Source organism: Coenobita brevimanus, chromosome 67 (assembly GCF_032717465.1).
Source record: "Coenobita brevimanus isolate Jiangsu-jjx chromosome 67, ASM3271746v2, whole genome shotgun sequence".
Classification (NCBI taxonomy): domain Eukaryota; kingdom Metazoa; phylum Arthropoda; class Malacostraca; order Decapoda; family Coenobitidae; genus Coenobita; species Coenobita brevimanus.
Genome location: NC_137020.1, coordinates 7,397,030 through 7,411,730, shown reverse-complemented (window position 1 = coordinate 7,411,730; position 14,701 = coordinate 7,397,030). Strand labels below are relative to the sequence as shown.

Here is a 14,701-nt window from a genome sequence, read left to right as displayed (position 1 = left end):
GATAGGCATACCCATGCCCGGTACCTAGGGTTTAAGTAAAAAAAAACTGTGTAATATGTAATGTTAATATGTGCCATATTGCATTATAAATGAATGAAAAGTGATCCATTCGGTAAAATTTCAGTTTAAACATGAACTTAAGTGTCTTAGGGGTCCCACCCCAAAATCCAAAAAAATCTGATAATCCGAATGATTCTCGGTCCACTGCCATTTGGAATAATGGACTTTTACTGTAATAGTTTTTGGTTACTGTATTTCTTGCAACGAGTCATCGAATATACACAAGACCTAAAGAGCATTGACAGGCTGTCTGTGGTTGTTCCAGAGAAGAGCCTAACTGTGGCTGGAGTTAGGCAGAAGGGGATGGACCACCTAATCTTTACACTGCAAAGTTTCGGAATTTGCATCTCCTCCACACCACACCTCACCTTGTCCTATATAATGGGGAGAGTTTCTTCTCCCTCCCCCCAATTTTAAAACAAAAATTGCAGCACTGCCGGAACAATCCTCAAACTTGAGTATATTGGGTCAGAAGTCAGATGCTGTATCCACTGCACCATCAAGATTGAGTTTATTTTGCGTGTTTAGCCTGGAACTGTGTCACCCATTTAATCCTAGACTAACCCAAGAGAGGGGTGAGTTGGAGGAAGGGGTTCTCCCAAAGGATGGTTTTGACCCAAAATAATGACCCAGGAACTGAGGCAGGTATACCACTGGTGAACGTGAAACATTAGATTCTTATCACATAGAAGATTTACATTAAATTTTCTCTTAATTGTTATCCAACCAATGATTTATTTTACGAATACAGTTCACCTAGTATTATTTTACTATTAAAAATTTTGACTAATCTGTGATCATGTACTGTGAAAAAAATTGTGTTTGTGCATGCTGCCCTGTCAGCATAACACATTATTCAAACATACAGTTCATTGTTGCATATTATATGACCATGATGAACGAAAGTAAGCAACATGAACTCTACAGATTTTGTTGTTTACACATCTAACCCGGGCTCCCCCTCCCTCCACCTCCCCTGAGCTGTATTTGCCAGGAAAAATAAATGCAGTGCAGCACAAGCGTGTGTGTGTGTGTGTGTGTGTGTGTGTGTGTGTGTGTGTGTGTGTGTGTGAATTATCCTCTTTTTATCATCATCATCATCATTCGTACCACCTTTCCCACCCAAGGGCTCGGTGAGGAGTAGCACCGTCCAGTTAGCCAAGTTTTGCCCAGTTCAATGGGCCACGTTTCCATTCACTTATCATTCAAGCCCACGGAATCCTGGCTCCATCTGATAGGCCAAAAGGTTTCCACCACGTACTGTTGCTTCATATATACCTTTTTGATCGAGTCAATCCGAACGTTGTCACGTTGAAATGGGGTGACAAATCCTTGGCCTTACGCTTTTCTGCACAAAATTCATCCATCCAGCTCGATCTCTTGTCAGTCCCTAAATCTCATAACTTCCATACCTCTCTTCCTCTCACACTCATTCACCATATCTCTCCACCTTCTTCTTGGGCTACCTCGCCTCCTCCCTTCTTTAAATTCGCTTTTTATAAAGAAGCTTAATGTAAACATCAAAGTGCATTAACAAAATTGACAGGCTTGTGCACTTTTATACATTTTTGGCCCTTGCATTGACAATAGCTGTATATTCTATAAGAGGGATGCTGCAGCTCTTGAAGTGTCTAATGAACCTGTTTGTCAAGTTATCAAGCTTTGCAAGATGCATTATGTCATCTGTAGCATGAGCTAGTATGCGGTCAATCAGTCTAGTGGTTATTTACTCTCATATGCCTGCTCCAGTGAGGGAACAGCAAGCAAGCATTCCTAAAGACAGTGTGGGGCTGGACAGCAACAACTCCCACTTCCCAATTTATGCTGATGGACAGAGTTGCAAGACATGGCTCAACAAAGATAACATCAAAAATTAATATATTGCCTGTTCTATGTGCATGTTGAACAATCCTTGTAACAGTCCAAGAACTTCATTGCTGAGTTTTACGTTGCTTTCTAGACTATTTAATGTACCGTAGAGGCAGTAATTATGAAAAAGCAGATCCATATCTTAATTTTTGGCTACCACTTTAGTTTGTATGCTTCATATGGAAAGAAGCTAATATCCACCCAATTCCGAAAAAAGGAAGTTCCTCTGACCCCTCTGATTATTACAGACCAATAGCTGTCACATTTTCTCTTGGTAAGGTATTTGAAACTTTCATTAATAAGCACATTATTAAACATCTTGAATCCAACAACTTAATTAGTGATAGAGAATATGGTTTTCGCCACGAAAGATCCACCATTGACATACTCAATCTCCTAACTTATACCATCCATCAATCAATTGATCTACATGGAGAAACTCATGCAGTAGCTCTGGATATTTCTAAAGATTTCAACGAGTATGGCACCGTTCCCTGCTGTCCAAACTCCCTTGCTATGGACTAACGTCTTTTGTTCCTTTGATTTCTTCATATCTTAGTGACAGGAAAATAAAAGTAGATGATGTATATTCCAATCTCCACTCAATTAACGCCGGCGTGCCGCAGGGGTCAGTTCTGGTGACAACCCTGTTCCTGGTTCATATTAACGATCTCTTATCTGTCACCCACAATCCCATCCACTCATACGCAGAAAACTCAACACTACATAGTTCATTCACACTCATATACCCATTTACAAAGTCTATTATCTCTACCTCCCAACTCAGTACAGCCATCTCCATAAATCAAGACCTATCTACGATCAGTGAATGGGGACAAAACAACCTTGTCTCATTTAATGCTAGTAAAACTAAATACATACGATTTACTAATAGACAGATATTGCCAGATTCGTACATTACCTTCAGTGCTACTAATATTGCCATCTCCAAAAGTATTGAAATTCTTGGCGTCTCACTTAACAATGCCCCCAGCTGGACCTCTCATGTTAGATCACTTGCTAAAACCGCCTCAAAGAAACTTGGATTATTGTAGAGTCAGTAACTTCTTCACTGATGAGCAGTTAGCTATAATTTATGAGAGTCATGTGCGCTTTCAGCTTGAATATTGCTCACCCTTGTGGAATGGATGTGGAGAGGTTGCATTAAAACAACTAGACAAAATTCAGGACAAAGCTGTTAGAATTATTAACAACCCTGCCACTACAAATAAACTACCTCCCCTGCAAGTAAGAAGGAATGTTGCCTCTCTTGCATTATTTTACAGATATTTTTTGGGTAAATGCTCAGACGAAGTTGCGTTCATAGTGCCACCTCTCCATGCCTTCCCTCGTGTTACACGGGCATCTGGTAGGGCTCATGACTGGAATGTCACTCAGCCATATTTCAGAACTTCTGCCTATCAGAATTCTTTCATTCCCCGAACTGCATCTCTCTGAAACTCGCTTCCCCAGAGTTGTTTCCCTCCAAATTTCAACCCACAGCTGTTCAAGTCTAACTGTTACAGATATTTTATGAGCAGAGGACACCAGTAATCTGGCGTATGGATTATTTTTTTTATTCATTTGTTTTTCCTTCTTCCGTTCTGGTATTAAAAAAAAAAAAATCCTAGAAGTAAATTTTGAGATGCCTGGACACACTGCGTTTGAAAGACTGGAGATCATAGGCAGCAGGAAATACAGACAGAGGGAGACAGTTCCAGAGTTGGCCTGTTGCATAAATGAAGGACTGGGAGTAACGGTTAACTCTTGCATTAAAGAGTTGGACAGAAAAGGGATGAGAGTTTGCTGCTAGACGGGTGCTACCCGCCCGTCGTAGAGGTGGAGGAATTCATGCAGACAGTTCAGAGGAGCAGTGACCATTAAAGTGGCGATAGAAAAGAGATAAAGATGCAACAGTGCGGCAAAGAGACAGAGGTTGAAGGGAGTCAGTAAGAGGAGGAGAGTTAATGAGATGAAAAGACTTTGACTCCACCCCATTGAGAAGAGGTGTACAGTAAGTAGGGAGCCTCCCCACACATGAGAGTTGTACTCCACACAGGGGCGGATAAAACCTGTGTATAGAGTCAACAACTGTGCAGGGGTAAAGAGAGTACGGAGTTGGCTTAGCACACCTAACCTCTTGGAAGCAGATTTTACAAGAGATGTAATATGATGTTTCCAAGATAAGTCCCGAGCAAATGAAACCCCAAGCATGTTCAAGGATGATGCAGGATGAAGCTGAATATTATTAAACATTAGTGGGTATACCTGTGGAAGATTTTGTCGGGTTGATAGGTGTAAGAAGTGAGTCTTAGATGCATTAAAAACAACCAGATTATATTTTACCCCAGTCAGAGACATGACCCAAGTCAAACATTATGTGTGCCATAGCCTCATCCATTGTCTGTTGAAGTAACTGCTGAGATGGGCGTTGCGGGAACCGAATGGAAAGGTGAAGGGTGGAGTCATCAGCATATGAGTGAATAGGGTTAGATGAACAGCTTAGAAGATCATTGATGAATAAAAGGAAGAGAGCTGGTGATAGGACAGAGCCCTGAGGAACACCACTGTTGATAGATTTAGGAGAAGAACGATGGTCGTCTACAACAGCGGCTATAGAACGACCAGAAAGGAAGCTACAGATGGAGGCACAGATAGAAGGATAGAAACCGTAAGAAGGCAGTTTGGAAATTGAAGATTTATGCCAGATGCGATCGAAAGCCTTTGAGATGTTAAGTGCAATGGCAAAGCTTTCGCCAAAGTCCCGAAAGGAGGATGACCAGGAGTCTGAAAGGTAGGTGAGAAGATCGCCAGTGGAGCGTCCCTGACGGAACCCGTACTGACGATCAGAAAGAAGGTTGTGATAGGAAAGATGCCTTAAAATTTTTCTATTGAGATTTGGCTCGAAAACTTTTGAAATACAGGACATTACAGCAATTGGACATAGTTGGAGGGTTGGGAGTGGTCACCCCTCTTTGGGACTGGCTGAATGAGAGCAAACTTCCAGCAAGAAGGAAAGATATAAGTTGACAGACAAAGGCGAAAGAGTTTACCTAGGCAGGGTGTAAGCACAGAAGCACAGTTCTTGAGAACAACAAGAAGGACTCCATCAGGCCCATATGCCTTGTTAGTATTGAGGCCAGTGATGGCAGAAAATAGGCTACATCAGCTGAAGAAATTTTAATGTCAGCCATTAGGAAGTCAGAGGGGGAAAGTGATGTAGGAACAGCACCGGAATCGTCTAAGGTGGAATTGGAGGAGAAAGTCTGTGCAAAAAGATCTGCTTTATCAGTAGAAGAAATAGCTACAGAACCATCAGATTAGAAAAGAGGAGGGAAGGATGATGAGGTAAAGTTGTTAGAAAGGTTTTTGTCAAGGTGCCAGAAGGAGTGGGAAGAATTCGAGTTGGAGAGGTGAGAGCATTTAGCAAGGATGAAATTATTTTTAGCAGAGCGAAGAACAGACTTAGCACGATTCTGGGGAGAAAAGTAAAGATGATGTGATTCAGTGGTGGGTTTTCTCCGGTACCTTTTGTAGGCCCTCTCCTTGTTGCGGACAGCTTTAGAACAAGCATGATTAAACCAAGGCTTTCTTGCGTTAGTCAAAGGATATGAGAATGGAATGTATGCTTCCATGCCCAAGAGAATAACCTCCATAATGCGCAAGGCACACTCAGATGGCTCCCGGCCATGGAAGCAATAATCATTCCAGTGAAAATCAAAGAAGTACTGCCTCAGGGCCTCCCAATCTGCGGCTCCAAAATACCACAGACGACGTTTCCCTGGAGGGTCCACAGGCCGTACCAGAGTGATAGGACAGGTTAAGGTGATAAGGTTGTGATTGGAGGAGCCCAACGGAGAGAAAAGATTAACAGTGTGAGCAGAAGGATTAGTTGTAAGGAAGAGGTCAAGTATGTTGGAGCTCTCTCCAAGGTGGTCTGGGATACGGATAGGGTGCTCTACAAGCTACTCTACGTCATTAAGGATAGAAAAGATGTAGGCTTGTTCACCAGGTGGATCAGTGAAAGGAGAGGAGAGCCAAAGGTGGTGGTGAACAGTGAAATCTCCTATAATGGAGATTTCAGAGAAAGGAGAAATGGATAGAATGTGTTCCATCATAGAAATAAGACAGTCGAAGAATTTTTGATAGTCAGTAGAATTAGGGGATAAGTAAACAGCACAGATATAATTAGTCAGCCTAAGCCAGAGTGTAGAGAATTCAGAAGAGTTCAGGAACACGAGAGCAACATAAGTCGTTGCGTATACAGTATATATACAACAGCCACCTTTGGCTTTGAAATGAGTATAGAGAGAGTAGGAGGATACAGAAAAAGGTTTTCTGTCAGTTGCCTCAGACAGCTGAGTCTCAGTTAGAAAGAGAAGGTGAGGTTTAGAAGAGGAGAGGTGGTGCTCAACAGAGCAAAAGTTAAAGGAAAGGCCGTGAATGTTGCAGAAAATGAAGAAGAAGAGAGTCAGACAGTGGTTCCAGACAGCTCAAGTCGTCACTGGGAGAGGGGCGGAAGGTGGGGGCATTTACTGTCCCCCCCCCCCGGGGGACTCCGAGGCTGGGTGATGAGACTGCATAATTTTTTGAATTTTGGAAAAGGAAGTGTAGTGTGTACTGTGCATGTAGTTGGGTGTAGAAAGAGAAATTTGTATTGGAAAGCATGCTGGCCTACTCTCTGTGTAACTGAGACACTGGAAAAGTTCAGCAAAGGAGGATGGTAAGGAACTGGTCCTGAGGGCTGATGAAACGGGAGCTCCAGCTCTCCCTGTCATCAGCTTTCCATCCACCTCGGAGTACTACCCTGCTCGACTGGTGCTACAGTCTACTCTGTCATTATGTTTGTGCAAACATAGAAACAAAATGCTCCATATCAGTGTCTCTGGTTCTGTTAAGATGAATCCCAATAACTCCAAGTGATGAGAGTCTGGTGTCAGGCATGGTGCTTCACATATATCTTTTGATGAGTCGCATTGAGGAGACTCCTCTGACGTGATACTGAAGTTGGTGGCAGTACCAGTGCAATGTTAATGAGCTTACAGGAATCCGGGAAAGCCTCCTTATATGGACTTATGAAAGTTGAAAGTTCAACTAGGTTGCTAACAATAAGTCCCTAATTTTCCTTCTTTTCCACAAGTCTTCTTGCGTGTAGCAGCTCTACATCTAGGTATTCATTGTTCTCACAGTACTGTTAAGCCATAGGTTTCCAAGTGCCAGAATCAAGAAACTATCAGTTACGTGAGTCTAGCACAGACATTGACTTGAACAGCTTCTTCCTGGCATCACTGAACCTTGAGTGCAGCTCTACAACTATTCAATACTTCGTACTACAGGTCTATATAATACTTCTTCTCATGTGAATCAAGACTGTCTTCTGTGTTTTGTTGGCCAGTCGACTCCAGAACCACGCTGTCTTGCAGCTGTCTAGAGGGTCTAATCATCCTCTTCTAGGCTGGGTCATCAACAGGTACGTCAGCTTGCTTTCGAACACCTTCAGCTTTCACCCTCACTTCATGCCAGCATTCCTCATTTCTGATAGATGCCAAGTTTTCAGCTGCCTGAACCATGTCTACTGCAGCTGACAGCTGAAGTAACTGAGACTGCAGCATGTCACGTAAAAACTTAGTTTTCTGCAAAATGCTGGTAAACATGACATTTGAGATAACTACTGTATTCTACGATCAATATTCTTGAGTAAGCTGTTGGCATCAAGGGCACGTTTTCCTGTGTATGTCTCAGTCATTTCTTTCATAGTTGCCATGGCTGCAGGAAGTGTACCTATTGTAGAAGGACTGTACAAGATAAGTACTGACATAACCATCTTGTGTCACTTTGTTTCTTAAGCTTCTTCACCTGCTTTAACCTGCTGTCCAGGATACATTTCTTCTTGTTTTTAAGAAACAACTCATGAGGCAAATGTGAGGACAGGAAAACATACAGTCTCAAGAAATCCGAAGAATTTACAGGCTACTTTGACAGACTAAACACAATCAACTATGACCAAATTTAGTCTATGATTGTACTCGGCTCTCGTAGCATCTTCTTTAAATAATACCTGAATACCTTTATCCACACTACATCACAGAGGTCTCATCATAAGTCTGTCCTACATAATCCTTTGGATCTTTGTTGCAAGAATCTGAATAATTTTCTCATTCAAATACTTGACATTCAGTTCATACAACTGGGTAAAGCCCTGAAATTCTTCATGGATGCTATTTTGGAAAAGATACCTTACAACAAGTGACATTTGTTCTTTCCCTCTGGTGTCTTTGCTTTCATCCACCATGACTGAGTATTCAGTACTGACATGCAGTTCTTTTGCATATTTTATCTCTTATAATGCAAGCAAGAATCTCTGTCATTTCATTCTGGATCTGTGGGTTGTATACCTTACACTATGTATTCCTATCAGCCTCTGTTTTACCACCCATCATCCAATCCTATGTTGCCCTATGAGGAGCGTAGGAGCCCGGGGCTAGGCAAGTTGGTCCTTACATTTAAGATGAGAGTGACCAGCCTCACCAATCCCTGATTGGCATTACATGAGCAATAAACCCTAATCATCCCATGGATATAAACCTACACAGGCTCAATCCAATTGGAGCGCCTTAAGTACCCGCTAAACCACCAAACGCCATAATGTGGTTATATGGTTACCATTCAGTGTAGTAAATGGTTTCCTGGTGTACAGGAAACCATTTGGTTTGTCACTCAGTGTCTCAATGACGAAATTTTATCGTTGTATAAACTATTAAGGCGTGTTTTTATTGTATTGTAGTTCGGTTTGCTGTTACCGCTCGCCACCAAGCTCGTTGACGCATTTTATTGTGTAAATTCGTAAGGCGTAGTTTGTCCTAATTTACTGTTGTTCACTGCTGCCGCCACTCTCGCTAGCGTGGCTGTAAGTACTTGTAGGGAAATAGAGAAGTCGATTGTGGATTGTCAAGCACAGCCAGAATAAAGTCGTGAGACAGTGTCAACGAGGTGAGTTACAGCACTCTTGGGTTACAGAGTTTATTGTACAGTTAAACTGAATAGTGAGTTTGTACAGCATAACAGAGTGTGATGGCCAAGTCTCCTAATGTCCCTAGTGTTGGGCCTACTTTCTAGCCCCTTTCTCCCCTTTCTGATCTGAAGGGAATCTCTCCGACATTATATACAGCTTGGAGAGGATGTGTGGTGTGATGTAGTGTCTGGTAAATTTCTATTCACGTGGACTAACCAACTACCGCTGGTTACTCCACATGTTTGAATACGACATGAAATCTTAGTCGTCTGGACTACGAGGATGTTTGAAATATATCACATGTTAAGGATTCTTGACTGTCTGGGACAACAAGATTGTGGGTAGACATTATGTGAATTGACACTCCTAGTGAGACGCTGTGTACATCTCCAGCAGACACTACATCCTGTACATTGTGTTTATGAGATACTTACTTATGCCTATATAATGCTGTTCCGGCGTAGTCGTTGCTGAATTCCACAGTAGCCACCGAGACTTGATGATGATGATGAGCCCGTGATCAGGAGCAGGTAGCGTGTCAGGTAAATCAGAAAACCAGGAGCAGGTGTGTTTCTCCCTCTCGATTATGCCACAGAAGATACAGCTGCAACAAGAGAGATAACGGAACAGAGCGTCTACGTCTGGCAGGAGCTAAAAGCTATCTGACTACCCTTGCTGCCTAGCCTGGGAACCCACCTAGGTCAGCAAATTAAGAGATGCCATTATCTCTCAGACACATGGAGATATGTACACGAGTAGGTGTGAGTTACAACTCTACAATGCACTATATACATCTCAATAAGGCAGTATTAAGAGTATATGTAGTAATAACACATATACATTCCCCCAACACTGAGATAGATACATTTTATACCCTTCTCTCACCCCTTCTTTAATCTCCCTGTTTACGTCTAAAAACGCTAGCCTTGGCAATGTCTGGGACCACCTTTCTCTCTCTCCCACACTACACTCAAAAGTATTTGTTATTCATCTCAACACAATTATACATATTCATTAAATATGAATAAACACATCCCATGTATAACATGCATAGTAAAATGAGGCATAACTCATCGTGGGGGTGATGCCTAGCACCAGAACATTGCTTGGCCACACCTTTTTGAAGTTCCCGTCGACGTTGTAGTCCTAACTACCGCGTAGCCTAACCGATGTGTAGGGTAGCTAACTATTCAGGCAGATCCACTTGTATTCCACGGGAATGGATTTGTGGTTTTAGTGGGTTTCCCCCTTTTACGTCTTTCAGATAATAGCCCCAAACACAAACACAGGACAAGACTACAAGAAGTAGAAGACCAACGCCAGGACCAAAATAGGAAGGAGAAAGATATGAAGGAAGATATGACAGTATATATGGTTTTAAATCAGTCTCGTTCAGGTAAGTAATAAACTCAATTCCGTTTGACACATGAGACAGCCTTTTTACAACAAAGGGTGGTAACTGGGACGAGAATTTCTCTGACAAGGCTAGATGTTGCTTGTTAGGCAGAATTACCATCTCTTTACTGTGCAGTTCACAAAAATCGGGTGCAGCATAGTATCCGACCAGCTTAAGGAACAGCTGTTGTCATGCATACGTCGGTGTTACGTCCTCTGTCTCTGGAAAGAAGTACAGTTTCACATGTACAGTACATGAGCATGGAAAAGTTACTTCAGTTGGATGGGTTGGATAGTGCATTGTTGCAGTGCAGAAGTGTTCATGTCCAACAAGGCCATCTTACATTCCTCTACCTCTGACGGTATAAAGACAAAATGAAAAGCAGGACATACATGAAGATCGAGAAAGGAAGCCTTACACTTCTCAAACCCATCTACAGTCGTTTCTGCTATACACCTTTTGTCATCAGACACAACTAACATTTCTGGACCCTCCTTCAAAATGGCAAGTGTGTTGTTAGTAGTAGCAAAAGGGAAAGGAATGAACTGCCATGCATGATATGTTATAGCACTCCTCATAGGTACCAATATCAGGATGCCATCATGGGTCAACTGGGCCTCCAGTAGTGGATAAGAATACTCCAGCTGATTTATACTAAAAAGTGGCGTAAGTCCATGCTTCACTATAGCAACATCAAGAGCATTACTTAAAACATGAGTAGGAGGCAATAAAGCATTAACCCTATTCAAACTTGCATTGATAAGCCGTTCACCATATTGGCTGCATGCGACTCCAAAGCAGTGACTGACTCATCGAGAGCATGTAGATACTCAGCAATTAACACTTAGTTACGGTTGGTAGGTTAGTTTGGATATTGTTCACAGTTCCTACGGGATGGTTGGTAGTCACAATTATCTCGTTAGTCTTGTTAGTGAACGCACCCAGATGTTCATACGTGCATACGATTAGCCTGTTACTTGCCTTAGCCACCAATGCCAAATCATGCATCTGTCTACCCAATTGCACTACGCCCTTGTTCAGTGCCTTACCAAAGAGCTTTTGAGACAGGATTCCTAGAAAGTCCACAAGTCCTCTCTTAGTACATGCATGGACATGCTGGGAAAGATCAGAATCTGTATTAGGTAAAGTGACATGCAACTTAGTAAGCCTGTGTACGAGCCTATCTATATGCTCAGTTTGAAGCCCGACTAATCCATGTAAGGTTTATACGAAAGCTTCACTGTTCAAGTCAATCTGCTGCTGTTTCAGGTCAGGTAACTTTCCTATCTCCATCAGCTGCTGTTTCAAGTCGTGTGACTTCCCCATTTCCATCACTTGGTGTTTCAGGTTAAGCAATCCCTCAAAAGCACTTCCAACTATGTCTGGAGCTCGGAGATAGTCATCCATAGGGTAGTGCACACAGACAGCATTTTCTACCACCATGACTTCTCCTAGTGGGCTCTTCAGTGCTCCTGGCATCAATGCAGTCGTGTCCATGTCCGTTGTCGTTCCACAGGTCTACCCCAAGTAACGCGAGTGGTGTACAAGCCACAGCCACATTTCTGCAAGAGAAGATACTCCCTTATTTGCCCTTGCTGTGGGATCGTAGCTTGCTGCGATACTCTTGGATATGGACAGGTAACAATGACATGGGCTGCGACCAAGACAGAGGGGACAACACATCAGAGAGGCGGCTTGCAGTCCTAATGGACCCAGGATCGAATCTCGGCTGGGGCAGGGAACAGTTTAAGGATTTGAATTTCCTAAAAGCAGACTTTCCTGATCTACCAGATGACCCGCCGACATGTCGTAAAAGTACCCCCGCTAATACCAATACACCAGTCCTGTATGAGACAGCCCTAGCATGTATTCAATATGGACGGTGGGTGTTAGCGCCGAAGTGGTGACATGTGGAGGTGTAGGAGGACTACTGGGCCTTGGGATAGGCAACTGCCCCCAAGAAATAGGCCCTGAGCCTTTGCCCAGAGTCGGACACATAAAAAAAAAAAAAAAAAAGAAAAAAAAAAAAGATGATTGGTCTGTTAGTCCTAGCTCTTGACTTACTGGCTTGAACCTGTCAGCATGTACTATCTCCTGACTTCCACTCGCATCATTCCTTATTATATAGGTATGTCCATGCACTCTTTCCACAATTGTACATGGACCGAAAACTTAGTGCTGAGCTTAGAAATTCTTTCAGGAGTCTGGACCATCATCTGGCCCACCTCCAGCGTCTTTTGTTGACTACCTTTGTGTTGTTTTGCCATCATCTCTGCTCTTGAGGCTTTTAATCGTTTCCATACTTCACAATGTACACGTTGAAATCTTGCAAGTTGGACCTTGTTATTATCCTCTGGACTGTACATTGGGGTAGGAGGTCCAGCTGGCAAATCGTAGGGCAACACTTTCTGTTCTCCATAAAGGATGTAATGAGGAGATTTCTCAGTTGACGAATTGTCTGAGGAGAGTATGGTAGCTGCTACATGTGGTAACCAGTCCTGCCAGGCATCCTCCAGCTGGTTGATTGCTGGTCTCAGGACTTCCAATATCTTCCTGTTTGTCCTTACTACAAGGCCATTGCTCTTGGGACTGTAAGGCGTAAAAAGAAATTTGCTTCATCCCATACGTACGACAGATTTCCTATAACACATTGTTACGAAACTCACTGCCATTATCGCTGAGCAATACCTTGGGTGTAGAATATGGACAAATCACTGAGGTTACATAAGTGTGCACCGTCTCCTCTGCAGTTTTCGTCTGTAAACGTGCTAAATCAGTGAATCGTGAAAAATGCTCCACTGCCACTAACACATAGTGTGAGCCTTGATGACTTCTTGGTGTCGACAATTGATCAATGGAGACTGTATCCCAAGCTTTTACCGGCAGGAGATACTCTGAGATGGGAGTTGGAAGTCCAGTTGTTCCTCGTATTACCACACACTTGACACATTGACTAACGTGGTTGTTCCTCGTATTACCACACACTTGACACATTGACTAACGTGGGCTTCTATGTCCTTCCTCATGGTTGGCCAATAGTGCTTCTTTCTTGCCTGACGTATGCATTTGTCACGTCTGGGTTGACCCGCCTGAGGTACATCATGAACCAAATGTAACACAGCTTGCTTTAGTGTAGCAGGAACAACCAACTGATGCACAGTATGCTTCCCCGGTGGTTTCTTGTATAAGAGACCTTGTTGAAGGTGGAAGTGAGTCATCGGTACCGGAAGTTTAGGTAAGGAAGTCTCGTCACCAGACTCCAAGGCATAGATGACTTGAGACCAAATCGCACCCTTACATTGTTCCACTTTTACCGTGTCCAAGGAATACCCAGTGAGAGGGATATCCTCAGACATGGCAGCAGCAATGTTTCTACTCAACACGTCGGCAACAACATTTTGACAACCCGGTAAATATCTGACTTCTGGGTCAAACTCCATCACCTTGCTATACCAACATGCTACCTTACCGTGCAGGTTCTTCCCTTTGAACAAGTCACGTATGGGTGTATGGTCAGTTAAAACAATTATCCGGTAACCGAAGATGATATCCTGGAAATGCCATAATGCCCACATGACTGCTAATGTCTCCAAGCGTGACGCCAAGTAATTTCTTTCTGGGGGTCTTTACTGGCATACGCAATGGTATGCACTTTGCTTTGCGAATCCTTCTGCTGTAACACTGCTCCCAAACCTGAACCTGAGGTGTCTGTGCTCAGGTAAAAAGGTTGAGTTTAGTCAGGGAACACTAACACAGGAGCTTCAGTCATGGCTTTCTTGAGGCCGTTGAGGCTTTTCTCTTCTGGTGATCCCCATTTCCATGCTGCATTCTTCTTGAGCAGCACCGTGAACGGTGATGCAATAGTAGCATATCTGTGGACAAAGCTCCTATGGAAGCCAGTGAGCCCAAGAAACGAGAGAACGTCATCCTTGGATTTGGGTGTAGGGAAGTTTATCACGGCAGTAACCTTATCTGGAAGAGCCTTAATGTCACCACAATTGACTAAGTACCCTAGAAATCTAACACATGACTTTAGGAACTCACTTCGACAGCTTGATTTTCAGACCCGCTGACCTTAAGGTTTCTAACACTCGTTTCAACTTATTAAAGTGAGTGTCCATGTCCTTGCTCACAATTATCAAGTCATCTAAATACACCAAGACGTCCTGCCCAACTGCGTCACCACTCTTATTTGCTATGAAGAGGGGTGTCTATTGTGATGTAACTACCAGAGAGATCACTGGTATATTGTCGACTTCCCTTATGGAGGCATCATAGCATATCAAGTTGCATACATAACAACCATCTCTAGGCTTAACTGCACCACCACTCATATTTGCAATGAAGAGGGGTGTCATCTGCTC

At 43.0% G+C, this 14,701-nt stretch overlaps 1 protein-coding gene across 1 annotated transcript; it reads right to left on the bottom strand.

Moving 5' to 3' along the window:
* Window positions 1–11,919: 11,919 nt before the first annotated feature.
* LOC145405503 (uncharacterized) lies at window positions 11,920–13,912 on the bottom strand. The gene is made up of 2 exons (XM_080276850.1): window positions 13,391–13,912; window positions 11,920–11,991 (listed from the first exon to the last, which is right to left on the bottom strand). The coding sequence occupies exons 1-2, from the start codon at window positions 13,910–13,912 to the stop codon at window positions 11,920–11,922; spliced, it is 594 nt and encodes a 197-aa protein (XP_080132976.1).
* Window positions 13,913–14,701: the final 789 nt, after the last annotated feature.

Bases quoted from the DNA above. Each gene is read 5' to 3' on its own strand.
- LOC145405503 (XM_080276850.1), bottom strand. From the start codon at position 13,912: ATGTGGGCATTATGGCATTTCCAGGATATCATCTTCGGTTACCGGATA. The intron at 11,992-13,390 runs GCAAGAAAGAAG...TCTTGGTCGCAG, and splicing joins GTGACAAATGCATACGTCAG to CCCATGTCATTGTTACCTGT.